Consider the following 20,766-nt stretch of genomic DNA (forward strand, 5'->3'; position numbering starts at 1 on the left):
TCTTAAACTTAGGAGCTCTGCCCTTGAGCAAGTAGCTTATTCTGTCTGCATCCTTAATGTCATCATATATGAAATGGGAAGGAATTCATTTACATACTATATAGATTGTTCACAAGAAAAGGAACAAGACTGCATGAATGCAAATGGGTGTCAATGTCCACATGCTGAGACCAGAAGAAGTTGGCCAATGAGCACATGCAGAGAGTCGCCTGGCAGGTGGAAGAACATTGTTTTGGAGGGGAAGAGAACAGGAAGAAGTAGATCACTTTCTACTCCATGGGCTGCACCCAAATAATAAGCTATTCCTTCTCCCCACCAAGGAGTCAAAACACAGTCCCTTTCATCCTTATGGACAGGGCAGTGTTTTCCTGAGGAATGAGTTTGTTTTCCTTGCCCAGGGAGAGGGCCCTCTGAGAACAGTTGGTGGGCTGAAGGGAGTGAGTAGCTATAAAGATGGGTGGGGATAGGACGAGGAGAGAGCAAGTACCCAGAGAAACAGCAGGTGCACCTATTTCAGGTGTGGCCGCTGGGAAGGGAACCCTTGATCAGTGACAGAGGGCTGGGTTCTGGGTCCTGTTCCAGAGAAGAATCCCAAAGAGGACAGAGGCACAGTCCTGAGACATGGGTCCAGTTCCAGGATGGAGGGCTCTTCCCAAGCCCAAAGAAAGAAGCTTCCACACGGTACACGATGTGCACATCATGTTTTGTCTATATGTTTGCATCAGGTATTGTCTGTTGATCTTAGCACTACTGCTGCACTTCTAAAGTCTTCCCTAAATTTCAGGGATGGGAAGCCTGAGAAGAACATTTCCCCAGCTGATTTGTCACAGTTCTAGTTTAAATTTCACCAGTGAGAGGCACTTGAATGCGATTTGGGAAGTGCAAGGAAGGAGAAATCATCGTTCTCCTTTAGAAGCAGTAAGTCGATGCATGGGCAGATGCCAAACATCCAAGGCCGGGAGAACAAATTTCGTTCTGGAGCAGCTGGAACCACAGATGGAAGTGGCCTCTCCTGGCTCCCACATTTGTCAAGTTCCTAAAAGGCAGTTGAATTCTTCCCATCCTTCTAAAATATGCATGCATCTAATTCCCTGTATGAAATTCCTACTTGATAAAACACTGCACCATAACTGGGACAGCATCAAGGTTACTTCTTTTATAAATTTGCATATAATTATGTTCTCTGTGCAATTCACTTTTTTCTTTTAATCTCTTTATGTCTAACCTGAAGAATTCTACCCAATGAAAACAACTGAACTTAGGTGGCCTAGACTGGTGCCTGCCGAGGGGTTGTTAGAATTTGGTGGTCCACTAGTTTATCATGCTCATTTCATGGCTTTTACTCTGTACCTAATCTGCAAGCATCTTTTTTTATCATCAAGATGGAACACTGGTCCCTTATCAGAAAATGGAACCATGAACTGCCACGATTCGGCACTTGTTGATGGGACATGCGATACCAGAGGCAGTTTGAATGGCTGGACTTTGCTGATGCCATCATGGCTTTGCATTGGGACCATGGGCTGCGAGCCGCCTCTGCAGCTGTGTCGACCATACAAGGTTTTCAGTTACCACTTCCTTGGAGCAAGAGATGCCCAAACATTTGTCCTCAGTCTGGCTCTCCCTATCCACAAGAGGATGGTTAGAAAGTTCCTGGGGAAAGACAATGAGAAAAAGGACAGAGGAGTGGAGATAAAGAAGGGAGGGCCAGATGGACCCCCAGGGCTATTGTCCTGGTGACTCTACCAAGGCTCGGGGTAACTGCAGTTTCCTTGGGTGGGGGTGTGGCATCTACGATGGTCCTGATGAAGCTCCCAGAGCCACGGAGACTCTGCTTATTTTAGCACAGGGAAAGGCCGAAGCCTTCCATTCCTCGTGAGTTTTATTCTACCATCAAAAGGAAATACACCAATATGATGAACATTCATTCTCTCCATTCTGCTCACCATCCTTTTCCAAGAACTCATTATTGCTCAATGAGACCCATTGCTCCTACCTGGGAACAGACAAGCAGAGCTGCTTTTGTTGTACCTGAGGGAACCACATCTGACTTTGAAGTTGGGTTTATTTTCACCACTTACGTCACAGGGAGGTGTCACTTTCTCCTTTTTAGATTCTTTGAGCTCTTTCTCTGCATTCATTCTAGATTCATAGCTTGTCACCTATTTGCATGGGGACAAGAAACACTGGATGATAAGTGGGACTTGATAGCCTCGACAAGCCTGGTGCAGGAGTTTGGAGCAGGTGTTGCTGGAAAGACCCGAGAGGATAACTGCAGGTCCACTAAACCAGTGGACAGAAGAGGTTGGATGCATGGGGATGGGGGCTTGGGGGCATCCTAACCCACACAGAAAGCGGGACAGTGGTGAGTCTGGGAGCAGGCGTGGTTAGAGCTCTGGGTGGTAATCAGACAGGCAGGCAGGGCGGTGAGACAGGATTAGATGACCAAGGGCCAAGCAGATGACCAAGACAGAGATCCAGTTTCTAGGACAGGGGTGTGAAAGCAACACTTGCTCTGAGCAAAGTCTGTGATCTGGCATTCAAGGTCAGAGTGTAAGTGGCCACGAGGGTAAAGAAATGAAGCTAAATGCCTTGAATGCTAAAACAAGAAGGAGGCTCAGGCCCGAGGTCAGGACAAGAGTGAAACCTGCAAGGATACAGGAAATAGGATTAAGGGACCAGAGCTTAGGAAGGAACTTTGTGGGTCCAGAGACCCAAGGACAATCCTGACTGGGCCTCCCCATGGAGTTACTTCAATAGGAAACCTCCTGTTTTCCTACGGGGGAAAAGAGGAACAATCTCATTTAAGGGACTTATTATTATTTTGTTTTTTGGTCTCTTGATTGTTTGTCCCCATCTGGACTTATCTTTTGAATGGAAAGCAGGGGACCTGCAGTGGGGGCCATCTCTTGACTGCTGAGGAAGAGGTGGCTCTGGCCAACTCAGCAGGGAGGTCTGGAATTGGTTTTGGTAGAAAAAATGTCCTACAATTAACATACTTGAGAACTTGGGCTTGTCCCATGCTACACATTCTTCATGGCATTTGGAGACATAGGCCTTGGGGACTGTGGAAGGTGCTGGGATGTCACCTTGACTGTGGGAGAGAGGGTGTGGGCAGGACCAAGCTGAAGCATTCCAGGGCAAGGCCCTGAGGTAGGAGGAGGCTCCAGAAGGGTCACCTGAGCACTCCGACCAGGTGTACTGAGCACACATTTGTTTCTCAGTCTAGAATTGAGTACATTGCATGGAAATATCCAGAGAACTGTTGTGAGTGTCAGATTTTTTCCTATGGATTTCTGAACAAAGGATTGAAGTCCCTGTTGGCCCCTATAAAGAGTCTACAGCTTCTGCTAACAACCATCTGAACCTACAAGTGGATCCTCCTCCAGTTCAGATGAGACTTGGCCCTGGCCAACAACTGCAGCCCAATGAGAGATTCCGAAACAGAGCACCCAGCTAAGATGTGCCCAGACTCCTAATCCACAGAAATCATGAGATTTTTTTAAGTTGCTTTACAAAAAAGAAAATAAAAGGAGTCTATGGCAAGATGGGAGGGTTTTAGCAGGTGGGTTGATACCAAACAAAAGAGGACACTTCTGGGACCCAGGAGGTAAGGGACATCCAGGACCCCTGGTAGAGTATACCTTGTGGGAACAAAAGGACAACTTCCAACAGCTTTCTGGGGACAGAGGGAGATGCCTGAGCAAAAGCAAAACTATTGTGCACCAAATAGTGATGGATTCTTGGATGTCTCCAGGAAAAACTAGAGTTGAGGAAACTTTGGTCTCATGTGAATGTGCTACAGGTAAGAGAAGGAAGGGCACAGGGAGGGGGTGAGAGAAATAGGCAGGAAATAGGGGGTCCTATCCCACTGCAGCCTCTCTATGTACTAGAGAGTGGAAGAAGATAGGAACTCCCCCCAGATTAAGGAGCACTTCTTCCTTGCTTGGAAAAGAAAGAGCCATGGACAGCTGCAGAGAGTCAATAAAAACTGGCTATAGATGTAACACCTTTCCACCCAGAAAACCAAAGAGGATCAGAAAGAACTATCAGCAGAAGCTTATAAATACTCACTACCACAGACCATAGTAAGAAAGCAATAGAATTTATAATGGGCATATAAAAAGATTTGAATAAATGGAAAGACTGTCCATGATATTGGCAGGGAAGGCTCAATAGTTTAATGATATTGATGTTCTCCATGCTAACCTTTACATTTATTACAGTGTTCCAAATTTTTCAGAATATTTTTTTGGAACTTGATAAAATTAGCCTAACTTTCATCTAGAAGAAATATGCAAATAAAAATCCATGTGAGAAATCTAGGACATTTTTGAAAAAGAAAAAACAATGAGGGGAAGAGTGTTGTATGAGATATTAAAACATATTAGGAAGAGATAAACTTCTAGTATGCACGGTCCTGATGCCAGACAGACAGTGCAAGAGAGAGAGGGATAAAAAGTGGATTTCAACAGACACATTTCTTTCATAGACTATAAAGGAATTAAAGTTAGTGGGAAAAGGTTGGGCTAGGAAATAAATGGCTTTAGTACAATTGGGTAACTGTGTGAGCTGAGATGATGACGACAGTGATGATGATGATAACAGCGAACGTGTATTGACTAATTGCTATGCCAGGCACCTTAATAAATACTTTCTATGAACCATCTTATTAAATCATCGCATTACTCCCCTTATTTCATTTGCTTCCCATATGAGGGATCTGTGGTTCATGCAGGCTAAGTAATTTTCCTGGAGTAACACAGACAGATGGTGTGTGTCTGAGGTTTGAACTCAGCCCACTCTCTTAACTGATGATTTCTACTACTTCTCTTTTACTTTTCTGAAGTAAAGTTCAAATTTAATAAACCTTAATACATAACAATAGGATTTAAGTTCAAAGGGTTTAAAGATGGTAGCATAAAACCAGCATTAGAACATTATGGAGGTTCCTTAAAAAACTAAATATAGAATTACCATATGACCCAGCAATACCACTCCTGGGCATATACCCAGAGAAAACCGTAATTCAAAAAGACACATGCACCATTGTAAAGCAATTATACTCCAATAAAGATGTTAAAAAAAAAAGACACATGCACCCCAATGTTCATTGCAGCACTATTTACAATAGCTAGGTCATGGAAGCAACTTTGTTATAAAGCAGAAACTAACACACCATTGTAAAGCAATTATACTCCAATAAAGATGTTAAAAAAAAAAAAGGTACATGCAGAAAGACAAGGCGAGATGGACCACGGCTGGAACTCTGGGCAAGCATCAGCAGCATATGCATCGTGAAAGCGGGGAGCACATCTGAGGGGCAACAGACATCAGCGACCATGGTGTGCACAGGCCGGGTGAGGCAGCAGCTTCTGTGGACCTGCTGTGTGTCTTAGATCAGTAAAGGAGGGTTCAGGGAGGAACCAGATACTTGCACAAAGCAATCTGTTCCTGGGGATATGCATTTTCTTCAAATGTGAGCACTCAAAAGGAAGCCAGGATCTAGCAAAGATACTACAAGGAAAATAAAATAGAGACAGAAATCTATAATGAAATCTCCTCAGAAGAACGCCATGATTGAGGTGAAAGCTGTGAATAAAATAGCTACTTGTCTATGAAGCAAGAGCTCAAGAGAGAATGAAATGTGATCTGGCAGAACTGGAGAAAGAAGGGAAAATATTAAATCACAAAAATGAAGGCAAAATTGGAGAGAGCACAAAGGAGAACAGACTTTGTGGGGAAAAAGATGTAGAGAATAAACATGAGAAAATATCCAATAAAGTAAAATTGGAGTAAATCAGTTAAAAAATCAGAGAGAAAATGACACCCTCTGGAAGACAGGTGAAAGGAATCTGATGGCACCGTAATCAGAGACCCAGGTCACCATGCTACCTCCTGGGCAGAGGCAGAATACCCGGATCTTAAAGGAACAAAGACAGAAATCTATTGAGCACCTTAAAATGTTTTCAAAAATACCTGGGAACAAATCTGGAAATTAATTCCATAACTTTGTTGACATGTTGCAAAAAGATGACTTCTGCACCCTAACCCTTGAAAAGACCCAAATTGGTGCCAGGTGTCACCCATCCCCTTCTCTCGGAACAAAGTCAGTTCATTCTGTTGTCTTAGTTTGTATATTTTCTGTGACTTGAGATAAACTTTGAATATACACACCCACAAATGCAAAGCACGGAAGAGAACAAATATTTACAGACATGATTCGAGAAGAATTTTCTTACATAAAAGATGATTTGAATCTACATATTAAATAGGCACATGACACATCTGGGGGAAAAGTGACCCCACATGCATAACATCAAGGCGTAGACTATACATTTACTGGACTTCAAAGTCAGCTCTTCGGTGCATGCAGGCAAAAAAAAAAAAAAAAAAAAAAAAAAAAAGAGTTGTTTCTAAGGAGAAATCAGGCAGCTTCTGTTCCCTCCCAGGAAATAATGCAAGTTACCAACTCCTACAAGCTAAACTCACTTTATGTGCAAAAAAGGCAAGAGGCAAGCCATTGTGAAGAACAAACCTGGAATATTCCTTGCTGGAAAACTGTAGCTAAAGGACTAGCATTGAGCAGGGCATCAATCTAACATAGAATTGAGGTGATACCAAAGTGGGGCATACACTGGCTGAGCAGAACGTGGAAGGGATAAGCCCTGACCACGGAGAAGGCATTTATTGATAAAAAATTAGGATACTTAGAAAATGTATCATTGCGTATACTGAGAATTTGGTTGTGTCTACAGAGAATGAGGCCCAAACTTCTGATCTTGATCCTGGGCCGATTTGCTCTCCTGACATTGCTCTGTCTCAGTAAGTGGCACTTCCACTGTCCTCAAAGACCTGGGCATCCTGTTGGACTGCTACCTTTCTCTTCGACATCCAGTCCATCAGCCAGATGAGTTCAGAAATCAACTACTCGTCCCTTCTTGACAGCTTGTCCAGGCCACATCACAGCAAAGGCCTGCTAACCGGTCTCCAGCTGCAATTCCTGCCTTCCACCTAGGGCCGACAGGGTCCTTTGAAAACTCTAGGCAGAGCACATGGCATCTCTTAATTACTCCAATAGCCTGCTAAGTTCTGGTGTCCGCAGGGCAGTAGAAGAAAGGAGAGCGCCGCTGTCACAACTCTGATCCACTGCCTGCATTCCCCCCGCCCACCCCTGCCAGGCAAAGCCACATCTTTAAGGTCATCGATGAGGAATCTGACCTGCTGGGACCTCCAGAACCTCCTTTCACTCCACTGCAGTGAGTGAGCAGGACCCAGCTCCATTGTCCACCTTGGTGCTTCTGGAACATTCCAGGTATAAACCCACTTCTGCCCCGGCTTTGACCCCTTGACCTTCAGTGCTCCCCCAAGATATGCACATGGCTCATCTCCCATTTCTTTTAAGTTTCTGCTCAAACATTACCTTCTTCTGGGGCCTTCTCTGATAACCCTATTTTAAATATAAACTACTCCCCACTGCTCTCCCACTCTCTACACCAGGCATGCCCTGACTCTTGTCCTTGGACATTCCTCCGACCAAAGCATCCCTGGAGGTCAGAAGTGGCCCTATTTCTGGATGGCCAGAGAGCAAAAGATGTGCAGTCAGCCCCTCTTTCCCCTTTAGCAGCTAACAAGGGGATGATCCAGGTCCCCAGGACAGCAACTGAAACCCACTTCCTCCACTATAAATGACATACATTTGCTTAGCTATCGACTTCTGTGAGCGCAGGTAAGGCCCACCATGGTATTAAACCCTGATTTTTTTTTTAAATCTCTTTTTGACAAGAAGCCTTGTTTGTTCATGTAAAAAAAAAAAAAAAAATCAGGAGACAGAATTGAATGTCTTAGACTTTGTGTATCCAGACCCAAGGTCAAAACTGTAATGACATTATTTTTCAGGAAAGATTGTTTCATTTCTGCAATAGCTGCCCTTAAACCACTGCAATTTACTCTGGAATTCTGAAGCTTCAGGATTAAATTGTATCTCTTGGAGAATGAGTCTGGGGTGTGCGTGTGTGTGTGTGTGTGTGACATAGAACTGCACTTATGCTCTTAGTGACTATTTGATTATGGGAAACATATTCCATAAGCAAGGCTAAATTTTTCTTAAGAAACATCTTTGCTACTTGCATGATTAAAATAATAATATACCACTTCCCCTATTCTATTGAAAAATATTAAAAAAAAAACAAGCATAATACCTGGCATTTCTCATCATAAGAAACAGGCACTACTATAAACTGTGGGAAGGAGTGTAGATGAAAAAAGTGATGACAAGTGGCTGATACGTATTGAAATCTATAGAAATTGCTTACTCTTTGAACCATAATTCTACTTATAGGAGTTTATCACCAGAGAGAAAATGGACACGTGTACAGAGATCAATGAGATAGAAGTCACTGTGACATTTTTACGATAGTGAAAAACTGGGAAAAAACAAAATATCCAACAGTAGTGTTGGACACACCTGGTTGCCAAGCATCCATCCTCCCCCTTAGTGAAATAGCCTGGGTTGTAGTCACGACGGCCGTATGCTTAGCTATAACACAACTTGTAGAACCCCTGTGGCGAGGGCTGACCTGGCCGGTGAGACATGAGCAGAATTGATTTATCACACAGTCTGGAGAGGTCCTTAGAGGGAACTGACTCAGGTGGCTGTGAGAGCCTTCTCTCTGTGGTCTTCCTCGTCCATGGAAATGTGCAAGTGGCCACTGGACCTTAGTAGCCATTGACTGATGGTGGGAGATGCTTTCGAAGAGTGACAGAGAGATAGATGTAAACAGTGTGGGTCCCTGATGACTCAAGGGAGAAAAACTAATCCTGCCCTATCTACTCCCAGACTCCTCTTATGAGAAGGAGTAAACCCTTGTGGCATTAAGTCATTGAATTCAGTCCTAACAAAGACAAGAGAAATTAGATGTATTTATTGATGTATGAATAGAAACTCAACAGAGACATTAAAAAGTCACAGTGAACACCCATATTTGTTGCCATGGAAAGACATTCATAGCCTATTATTAACTGAAGAAAGGAGGTTGTAGATCAGGAAGACTCACATGCTCGCAATTTTTTAAAAAACACAAAATTATATGTATATCTACAGATATATATATTTGCCAGGGAGACAGGTCTGAAAAGCTAGATGAAAGTTTACAGTATCGGGACTTCCCTGGCAGTCCAGTGGTTAAGACTTCACCTTCCAATGCAGGGGGTGTAAGTTCAATCCCTGATCAGGGAACTAAGATCCCACATGCCTCGTGGCCCCCAAAAAAACCAAAACCAAAAACATAAAACAGAAGCAGCATTCTAACAAATTCAATAAAGACTTTAAAAATGGTCCACATCAAAAAAATATCTTAAAAAAAAGTTTGCAGTATTTATCTTTGGTTATCTTTGAGTGATGTTTTTAAAGGGGGATTTTAACTTTTAAAAATTTGTTTGCTGCAATTTTTAAATTTTTCCTTAATGATTTTAAATTGCATATCAAGTTCAAAGGTAAAAAGGCTTCTATAATTTAATTTGCACATCAGTGATGGGAAGGAATAAGATGTCTGTAACACCCATAACAGACAAAGGGTTATTTAATCTATGAAAAACACTCTTTCAAATAAATGAGACATGGAGATGAGTGTGAGAGTAACATGAATGAGAAATTCTCCAAATGGGAAAATGAAATGGTCTGTAAACAAAGGCTAAAACATTTTCAATATCATTAGTAATCTAAATTTGTAAATTAAGACAGGAATTTGTAAATTAAAACAATTCACCCATCACATAGTAAAGACTAAGGAAAAAAGGATACTATCTAGTTGGCAAGGGTGCAATACATACACAGCTTCATACTACTGGTCAGTGTGTAAATTGCCCTAATATTTTCCAATGTGTCCTGGTCCAGGGCAGACCAAGAGCCTTCAGTGCGATCACAGTATTTCACTTCTAGGGATTATACAGACATTTCTCTAACGAAGACATACAGATGGCCAACAGACACATGAAAAGACACTCAACATCACTAACTGTTAGAGAAATGCAAATCAAAACTACAATGATGTATCACCTCACACCAGTCAGAATGGCCATCATCAAAAAATCAACAGACCATAAATGCTGGAGAAGGTGTGGAGAAAAGGGAACCCTCCTACACTGTTGGTGGGAATGTAAATTGGTGCAGCCACTATGGAGAACAGTATGGAGGTTCCTCAAAAAAAAAAAAAAAAGAAAAGAAAAAGAAAGCAACCACACATATGCACATTGAACTAACACACGAGGATGTTCACTTCTGCAGTGTTTGTAATAGTGAGAAATGGAAAACAACCCAAGAGAAAGAAAGAACATCCACACAATGTCAAGCATTAGAAATAATTTTGAAGAAGATAAGCATCATGGGAAATGTTTGTAACATCTATATAAACTCCATGCACATCGATATAAAGCACATTAAATCAAATGTATGCTATTTGTTTCCATGTAATGCAACATAGGGCTACAAGTATGGCCCCAAATAAAAAGTCACGCGGGCAGATACTCTGAATAACGGGCTTTTATTTTGGGATAAAGTGCTTTTCACATGGACAATGTATGTGGCATGCTACAGGGGAGTAATCTCAGGGATTTAAAACAAATTTAATTGATTCTCCCCCCAACCAAATGGTATCTATCCCTCTCTTTCCTCCCTCTGCTCCTCCGCCCTAAAGGAAATACACCAAAAGGGAACTGTGGCAAGTATGCCGTTTGTTTTTTTCTGATTGCTGTTACTTTCACAATAAGAAAATGCAACACAGTATATACCTTAAGTCTTAAGATTGTTAGGAAAAAAAACATGATTTATTTATTTGTTGTTTGTTCATCCTATCAGTATATAGTTTGCCCTCGCCTGTTTAATAAATTGCTGAAGGAAGTTATGTGAATGAGAAAGGAAAGAGAATTTCCAACACGTTCGTAAGCATAGCTAAGGAAACTTTCCTGGAGAAGGTGATAAGATAGAAATAAATTATTTTTACCATGTCTAGAATGGTTCCCTCATTAGTTTCCAACACTGCTCATTTTAATTTATGTAATGTTTACGGTGTTACCTTAATACTGGGAAACATTGCTTTGCCTTTGAAGAGAAAGCAAGATTAAGGGTGAAATTTTGCTTTTAAAAAGAGACTACCAAGGAGATGATAGGTAGTTTTTTATATCTATGGTATCTAGGTAAATAAAACAACCAGAAGTTTTATTTTAACCTTCTAAAGCCACTTACCCTTACTTATCTAAATACTGGAGAAATAATTTTCCAACAATGAGTAATTCTGACAATTTATACTTGTTTTTCCATGTGTATGGGCTTGCAGGGGTCCCCAAGAAGATCATGGTCATCCAACATAGGTAGTCAAGGTAGAGCTTTCCCAGGTAGTCAAGGTAGAGCTTTCCCAGGTGCTGAAATAACTTACATAAACTGCCTCCTCTACCCAGTCTTTCCAAGGGCATGTTATACAAGAACATTTCATGGCCCAAATGAAAACACTTAGGTGGGTTACTAGGGGTGTATGTGAAGGATGGATACACTTGATGGAGGTGGGGATGTATATATTTGTAAGAAACATCTCTGCAAGAAATGCTCATCTCATCCTTTAGAATATAACATACATTTGGTAGATAACAAGCAAATCAAGTAACTTCATACCTTTAGAGAATTTCCACACGATGGTGGGTACAGGATAACCCTCAGCTGAGCAATTGAGGATGACAGGCTTGCCATAAATCCCGTCTTGGTCCCGTGGCTGGACCACAAACTTGGGAGGAACTGAAAAGAAAGAAATGCCACCAGTAATTCAGACAAGACTGTGGATTATTAAAGCTGTGATTTTAAGAAATCCAAGAATTTTAACAAGCATGAAAACACAAAGAATGCTTTACATATATGTGAAAATAAAGCAGAGGATTTGTAATTAGGGGCCAATTAAGGAAGCAATTTCAGTGCAGGTGATTTTTCTTATTATATCAATGATCTGATGCAGATGGAAGTTGCTTTGCACTGGACTCTGGAGTGTGGCAGCTTGACTAAACCAAGGGAATGTGACATTCTGTTTTTGATCTGTTATGGAAGATCTTCAGGGATCCATTCTTGGGTATGAAATGTTTTTAAAGCATCCAATATCTATTCTTCCTCTAAGAGGAGATGAAGGGAGAATTAATAGTCTCTTCCTAAAGGCAGTAAAGAACACAACATGGTATTGAACATTTCCTAAAAATCTGATAAAGACACATAGACCATTATTTCTGACATCAGTACCCTTCTGAGCCAAAAAGGGACTATGGAAACCAGTTGAAGGGAGGTGCCGTGAAGGCTTTATAGAGTACCGATTTGAAAAAAAAAAACAAACAAACAGATTAAGTAACTGCTTATTTGGTGAGTTTTGTGAGATGCTGAAAAAAACACCAGCCCTACCCAAAATATACACATGCACTCTGCTTAAAAAATACCTGCCAAGAGAACATAAATGTTTTGAGTTGTTCTTGTGATTTTAAGAGTATTCAAGTCTTCTCTTAAAGAGAAGATACAGATTCTTCTAAGAAAGGTAGCATCTAAAGGTGATAGGATCCAGAAATCTTTTCCAGCAGATCAGTGACTAATTACAGGATGGATTTTCAATGAGACTGTCATGAGACTAGGTGAGAGGACGTAGATTATGTCCACCATATATCAGATACTTAGCAAATGTGGGCATTCTTCCCCTCCTTTCCACAACTCCTGATAAGGCTAATCTTTTCTGCATTGCAATTTCCAGAATTCTTCATTTTGAGGCAAAAATGTGGTCCTATGTGTTAAAGATATATAGGAATTCCAGCCACCACATGAAATGGATGGGGGAGAAGTTTAGAGTCTACACTAGTTAGGATCTTAGGAGCATGTTGAAATGGCATGAGCCATAGTGAACATCACTTTGCCCATCAAACAGCCAAGGAGGGGGGAATAAAATCAAGACAAGAAGCAGCTAGAAATGGAACTCACTGCTGTGTTTCTGGAAGAAACAACAGAGAGTGATGACTAAGAGCACAGAACCAAAGGCTAAACACCTGGATTTGATCTCCAACTTTGCTACTTCTAGGTTGGTCATCTTGTGTAAGCGGTCAAATGTTTCTTAGCTTCGATTTTCTTATCTGTAAACTGGGAACTCTTTTTTTTTTTTTTTTTTTTTTTGCGGTACGCAGGGCTCTCACTGTTGTGGCCTCTCCGTTGCAGAGCACAGGCTTTGGACGTGCAGGCTCAGCGGCCATGGCTCACGGGCCCATCTGCTCCGCGGTATGTGGGATCTTCCTGGACCGGGGCATGAACCCGTGTCCCCTGTATCGACAGGCAGACTCTCAACCTCTGCGCCACCAGGGAAGCCCCCTTATCACTTTTTAAAAATATATTTACATTCTATAGACTACATTTGTCTCAGAATACCACCTAAATGGAATAAAATTGCTCACTATGAAAAGACCCATTGGCTGTGCAAATTATTTAATTAAATAATGTGCACGTTGGAAACTGTGTTTATTAATGATGTTAAAGCTGGACACACCTGCATTTACTAAATTAACCAACACTCCTACAACACTTCATATCTTCCAGGCACTTCTGACAACTTTTATAATCTTAATTCATGTTATCCCCATACCAATGCTATAAAATGAGTTCCCAGGTCTTCCCTGGTGGCGCAGTGGTTGAGAGTCTGCCTGCCGATGCAGGGACCATGGGTTCGTGCCCCGGTCCAGGAGGATCCCACATGCCGTGGAATGGCTGGGCCCGTGAGCCATGGTCACTGAGCCTGCGTGTCCAGAGCCTGTGCTATGCAACAGGAGAGGTCACAGCAGTGAGAGGCCCGTGTACCACAAAAAAAAAAAAAAAAAAAGTGACAAGGTGTGTCTGTCTCATGGTGAGCAAATTATTCCTAGGAAAAAAATGCTGGAGATATTATAGAGCAAACTTTTCTAGTAAAATTAATCTAACAACCACAAGGGTAAATTGCAAAGTTTAAGACATCATGTCAGAATCATTCTGTCCAGGGTGGAAGGTAAATATGCAATCATGTACATTCTATTTGGCTCAAATTCTGCTAAGAGCAAGGAATCTCTTGTCAAATGGGCAAGGTAGCTAATCTCTTGCATTTCCTCTGGAAGAATGTCTAATTATAATTGATCCATGATCCCTCCCCTCGATTTGGTTCTAATCCAAAGCAATATTATTTAAAAACCAATCACAGAGGTTTACATGGAAAATAACCACTGACATATTGTAAGTGTAAGGCAATTACTGAAGGAAATGGCCCATAAAATTGAGAATTATCTTTCATATGCCCCTCTTTAATCTCCTTGTATCAGGTACTGATGATTCTTTCTTGCAAATGTGTCACATATCCTCAAATTCTCTTCATCTTCATTGCTGTGTCCTAGTCATGATGGGTAGACAGGGTGTGCGGTGAAGTGCCTCCATCCATCTGGTTTCAGCACCGCAGGGTGGACAGCTCCATGCATTTTGCCAGGGCACCACACCAAGAACAGGAGTCTCTCTTTGCTGTCTCAGGGCCTTCTCTAAAGTAACAAACACTCACCTTCATGGGTGCAACCAGTGAGGGGTGGGCATCGGGATAAATGCCCTGCGTCTCCATCCTCCAATCCTATTGGACAACTCTAAGGTGTGCTCTATGTCTGTGCTTCTTAAACACCAGAGGGTGTCAGAATCACCTGAAGAGTTGATTAAAACCCAAGTTGCTGAACCCTGTCCCTAAAAGTTTTGACCCAGTAGGTCTGAGGCAGGATCCAAGACACTGCCTTTTCTAATAAGCTCTCAGGTGACGCTGAGGCTGCAGGTCCAGAGACTACCTTTGAGAACAACTGTTCTGTGTGGTGCCTTGGAAGGTTCCCAGAAGGAATGAGCCCCAGTTGCCCACAGCAGCAACTAGCTCATTAAAGCAACTTCTACTGATTTTTTCCCCCTCCTTTCCTAATCTCATATCTCTTCATTCTTTCACTCTGGGATCCAGGAATTACATCTCAAATAAGTGATCTACAGCCAGTCCTATACCTCACACTCTGCTTTCAGGGGGACTTAACCTGAGATAAGGCTAAAACTGGCTTTTATCTGGATTTATGAAACAGCTTTCTAACTAGTCTACCTGCTACCTACTGGCCTACTCGAATGCCTTCTGCACACAGTGGCCTGAAAGATCCTTCTAAGAGAGAAATCACATGATGTGACTTCCCTGCTTAAAATCATCAGTGCCTTCGCATTGTCCCTTGACATAACTGAAACCCTTACAATATTTTGAAGGCTCTTTATGACTTGGGTCCTTGCACTCCAGCTTCATCTCTTGACATTTCCTCTTGTAAGCTTTGTTCCAGTCTATCTATTCTCCAGCTCCCCCTAGGTCTTCACATAGGCTTCTGTATTTCTTTGTTTAACAAATTATCAGTTAGTTGTATTTACATCTCAGCTCAAATTTCACTTAGTGTGGGACACCTTTTCTGATGCTGTGGACAAGACTGAGTGCCTCCACAGAATCCTGCGTTATCATGTCATAGCCTTTACCACATGTTTGGTGTTGCTGGTTTAAATGCCTGTCTCCCACATCTGGCTGCACACCTGGGAGAACAAGAACCATGCCTTTCTTGCAGACCATTGCATCCCAGCACATAACACAGTGCTGGAACATAGAAAGTATTCTGCAAATATCTGTTGAATGGACAAATCAATAAATGGATATTATTGTTCCAATTATAAAGACTAGGAAACAGACCCTATCCAAAGTAGCAATGGCTCCGTTAATAACTCAGATCAGAGTGACCCCAATGCACAAGATCTTTGAGGAGTACGGGTCTAGAAGCACCATCTAACAGAAGAAAGCACAGAGAACTGCAGGAGGATTTTGGCCAACGAGATATAGAACTGAAGGTGGAAGGATGCAGAGCTGTCAGCACTGTCATGATTTTAGCCAAAACTTATGATAGGACCTAAAGACTGAAGACTCTGTATTGTCTTTGTTATAATTCCTCAAAGTTGCTGGTTTCCTTTTTTTTTTTTTAACTATATTTTGGTTTCCTTTTATTTGCAGAACACTTTATTTGTGGTGAACATATCCACCAATATAGCTGGCTTTCCAATAGAGAGACTTTTCCAGTGGGGACTAGGGTGATTAAAGAGATAGAAGGGATGGGTTCAACCAAATAATTATGTCACATCCCCAAAAGGCAATGCAGGCCACTGTTGCCATACATTTCTATGAATCATAATTGTGTGCACATGCAATACTCCTGTCGCCCTAAAAAGAGTCACGCGAGATGTATATGTTCTAAAATACCCAAACCCTGTCATGGGACCCATGTAGCCTGACACTATCTGAAATCTTGAAGGGATTCCTTTGAGAGAGTTGCCTGCTTCATGATGCTTAAGATGAGGGTTGTTTAAAATATGTGATTTTTGGCTTTGGTCTGTTTATTAAAGGGAAGAATTATTTTTGCTGTTTTTAAGGGAGTAATAGGACAGGTATACAATAGGACAGGAATTTTTCAGTGTTAGGTGCAGTCCAGTGTTTTATGATTGGAACTCATGGCCTCTAAGTAGCTATATATTTCCAAAGAATGGATGTAGGTTTCACTAACTGTCAACAGGGACAGGGATTCAGTTTTATTGAAGGTAAACAGGAAGCTACTTGGTGGTGGCAGCGGAAGACAGGGGTCTTGTGTAGATAAATATTGCCATTCTCTGCTGTATGGCATTTAGTCAAGATAGTAATTGATCAAAGTCTAGGTAAGAGTTAATTTATGACACTGGAAATTAACCTCCAGTGGCTTCCTGTCATACCCAGAATAGATAACCGCCACCCCCCGTTCTCTCCTACTGAACAGTGAGCACATTGGTCTCTTGCTGTACTTTGAACCCCCAAAACCCACTCCTGACTCAGGGTCTTTGTACCTGTTTGTCTCTCTGCCTATAACTCGCTTCTTACAGAGAGACCTGTGACTCACCCCCTCACTTTGGTCAAGTCTCTTTTCAAAAATCTCTTCAGAAAGGCTTACCCTGTGCATCTGAAAATTCCATTCCCTTATCGCTGTCAATCCTCCTATCAAGCTTTACTTTTCATACCACAGGTAGACACCTGACATCGCTTGTGTGTTCATTGCCTCTCTCCTGCTCTGAAAAATGTAAGATTTTTTTAACTTTTTACTTTATATTGGAGTATAGTTGATTAACACTATTGTGTTAGTTTCACGTGTACAGCAAAGTGATTCAGTTATGCATATACATATGTCTCTACTGGTTTTCAAATTCTTTTCCCATTTAGGTTGTTACTAAGTTTTATGGGGCAGGGACTTGCTCTCTGCGTGTTGATCACCGTGGTACCCCCAGTACTCACAGCATCTATTATAAAATAGGTGCTTGACAAGTATTTGTTGGAAAAATGAATGGATGAATGAAGCAAAATGATAGCATGAATATAGTATCATAAATTGGGTCCACAAACAGCAACCAGATAGTGCCCTTGTATAAGTTTTCTTTTTCCTGCCAAATAAAGGTCAAGTAAGGGCTTTTTAGATAATGCGTTTGTTTCACTGTGTGCCAGCTCACCATTAAAAGCCAGAAACAACAGACCCGTCATAAGATATAAAGAAGTGTAAGAAAACTGACCTTTGGAATCGCAGATAGGAAATCACAGTGTTGGTAGCTTTCCTCGCAGTGGTGCTGAGCCAATAATAGAACCAAAGGGCAGGTGTGTTTTGCCATTAAGTTCAGTCCTTTCCCTCAAAGCGGCTTCATCTATGCCAAGGTCACCCAACTGAGTGTGACATTAGGGTGATCATCCATCCACTGCCCGTGTAAGTCATGAGGCACATGCATAAGTGCCAAGGGTTTTTTTCTTTTAACTTCTTATGATAACAGCGAATTTATTTTAAATTAAGTCTTTGTAAATCTTCCCAGTGACCCAAACTATAAAAATGTGCTTAGCTTTACAATGGCCCAAGGTCATATGACTCTGGTGTAAGGAATAACCAGGAACTGGGTTCCCAAATTCCATTTCAATCCTACCTTTTTATCCTATACCTCAGCCTTAACGTCTCAGTTATCACCTCTACCTTCCACACACAATTTATCCCCAACTGCTTCAGCTTCTGCAAAAATATATTGCACTTTTACCTTTTTGACTGTATTCCCTAGGCCATCATTCTAATTAATTGCCTGATACTTGGGATTACCCCCAGCCTCTTCTATGTATTGTGTCCTCAATCATGTACCAAAGTCATGCAGATGTGAGTGGAAGGAAGGGAGAAACAGAAGAAGAGCCGGAAAGGGAGTTACCACCTGCTGGCTTATTATGTGCTAGTTGCTGTGATAAATACATACTTTTTTTTAACCCTCAGAAAACACCTATTGACTATTCTCCCATTTTAGGAATAAGAAAATTGGGGTAAAAATAGCTTAAGGAATTTACTCAAGATCACACAGCTAATAGGTGTCCAAATTGTGATAGGGATGGAAGGAAAAAGAGAGGCGAGGGAAGCAGGGATGGGGTCTGGGGGGGTCAGTTGACAGGCCAAGGGGTCTTCCCTGGGTTCCCTTATCTGTAGAGACACAGCCCACTGACTGCTACCAGACTGGTCTCCCACCCCCAAAGGCAATCAGTTCCAGGACTTCTGAGGTTCCCCATCACTTCCTACATCAAGCATGTATTTGTTCAAGGCAACAAGCAGGCGGGCTAACTATGATAATGGCATAACAGCAGCTCTGTTTACAATAGCCAGGACATGGAGGCAACCTAAGTGTCCATCACATATGAATGGATAAAGAAGATGTGGCACATATATACAGTGGAATACTACTCAGCCATAAAAAGAAACGAAATTGAGTTATTTGTAGTGAGGTGGATGGACCTAGAGTCTGTCATACAGAGTGAAGTAAGTCAGAAAAACAAATACCATATGCTAACACATATATATGGAATCTAAGAAAAAAAATGTCATGAAGAACCTAGGGGTAGGATGGGAATAAAGACACAGATTTACTAGAGAATGGACTTGAGGATATGGGGAGGGGGAAGGGTAAGCTGGGACAAAGCGAGAGAGTGGCATGGACATATATACACTACCAAACGTAAAATAGATAGCTAGTGGGAAGCAGCCGCATAGCACAGGGAGATCAGCTCCGTGCATTGTGACCACCTAGAGGGGTGGTATAGGGAGGGTGGGAGGGAGGGAGATGCAAGAGGGAAGAGATATGGGAACATATGTATATGTATAACTGATTCAGTTTGTTGTAAAGCAGAAACTAACACACCATTGTAAAGCAATTATACTCCAATAAGGATGTTAAAAATAAATAATGGCACAGCCTCTGTGTCTTAACTGGTGCTGTTTATCCCTCACTGACCTCAGAAAATATGTCTGAATGCCTCTGTCCTCCTTCTACTCATTCATTAAATGAAGAGAAACTGGAGAGCCCTGCTACTATCTGGGTGCTAAGGACATAGCAATTGTTACCTGATTCAATTCTCTCAGCAATTCCAAGAGGTAAGTCTCATTATTTCCATTTTACAGATGAGAAAACTGAGACTCAGAGAAACTCAGTCATGTTTCCAAAGTCATATAGAAAATGAACAAGCAAAAATGTGGACCTTGGTTTACTTACTGAAAATTTTTTAAAATTAATGTATTTAATTTATTTACTTTTGGTTGTGTTGGGTCTTCATTGCTGCCTGCTGGCTTCTCATTGCGGTGGCTTTTCTTGCCGTGGAGCACGGGCTCTAGGTGCATGGGCTCAGTAGTTGTGGTTCATGAGCTCTAGAGCACAGGCTCAGTAGTTGTGGCACACGGGTTTAGTTGCTCTGCGGCGTGTGGGATCTTCCCGGACCAGGGATTGAACCCGTGTCCCCTACACTGGCAGACGGATTCTCAACCACTGTGCCACCAGGGAAGCCCTGTTGCTATATTTTTTATTTTCTTTCTAAACCTTACTTATACATCAAGGCTGATGGTGCTCACTCCTTCCATGAAGTCTATCAAACGGCACTGACCTCTCCCTTATCAGAGGTCGTTTTGCTCTTGTCATTAGCAGTCTGCCACTTGGAGACTTTCCAACCACCCTCACTGCGACAGGGCAACTTCAAGGTCTCTGAACTCCTTATTCTATTTCTACTTTTCCCAAGCTACATCTCAGGCCAAAAACTTTAAAGCCCCTAAGAGGAAAACATTCTCTAATTTGAGTTAAAGATTTAAATAAAAATCCATATAATTATTCTCTAACATGGCTTGCTATTTTAATGTGGGTTTTGTTTCTCCAACTACATCTTTGCATAGTTTTCATGAATCAAAGGACAGATTATGTTCCAAAGTTAGTGAGTCTACAGTGTGCAGTATGGAACACTCTTCATTCCAAATGGCAATAATAAATAAGATTCTTCATTTTACCAAAAAAGATCTATTTAGCTTATCCAGAATGTGGTCTAGCTGAAGTGGTGATAAAATTCCAGTTCTTGACCATTCAAACTGAAATTTGAAATTCTGAGAGCAGCTGCCTGATCTCTAGCTATACAAGAAGACAAGCTGTCACCCACGGCAGGCATTAGTCATGCAGGGAGAAAGTGCCCTGCTCCAATCATTGTGTACTAAGGGCAGAGGGGAAACAGATGAGTTGGTGAAATGTTCTACATCTGGAGCGACTCCCCAACCCAACACCCAGCACAGTCCTTGGCCAGAATTCTTGCACATCTGTCCTCAAGGCTTCTCAAATATTGCCCTCACACATTT

At 41.8% G+C, this 20,766-nt stretch overlaps 1 protein-coding gene across 1 annotated transcript in view; it reads right to left on the minus strand.

The window, feature by feature from the left end:
• Positions 1 to 20,766, minus strand: part of DSCAM (DS cell adhesion molecule) — a gene marked incomplete at its 5' end in the record, with an annotated part of 749,720 nt that overhangs the window by 253,536 nt on the left and 475,418 nt on the right. The window contains one exon of the mRNA XM_032629458.1: positions 11,666 to 11,785. Coding sequence (XP_032485349.1) covers positions 11,666 to 11,785 — 120 coding nt within the window. The remainder of the gene's footprint in view (positions 1 to 11,665; positions 11,786 to 20,766) is intronic.

The sequence above is a fragment of the Phocoena sinus genome, chromosome 4, assembly GCF_008692025.1.
Source record: "Phocoena sinus isolate mPhoSin1 chromosome 4, mPhoSin1.pri, whole genome shotgun sequence".
NCBI classification, from domain to species: domain Eukaryota; kingdom Metazoa; phylum Chordata; class Mammalia; order Artiodactyla; family Phocoenidae; genus Phocoena; species Phocoena sinus.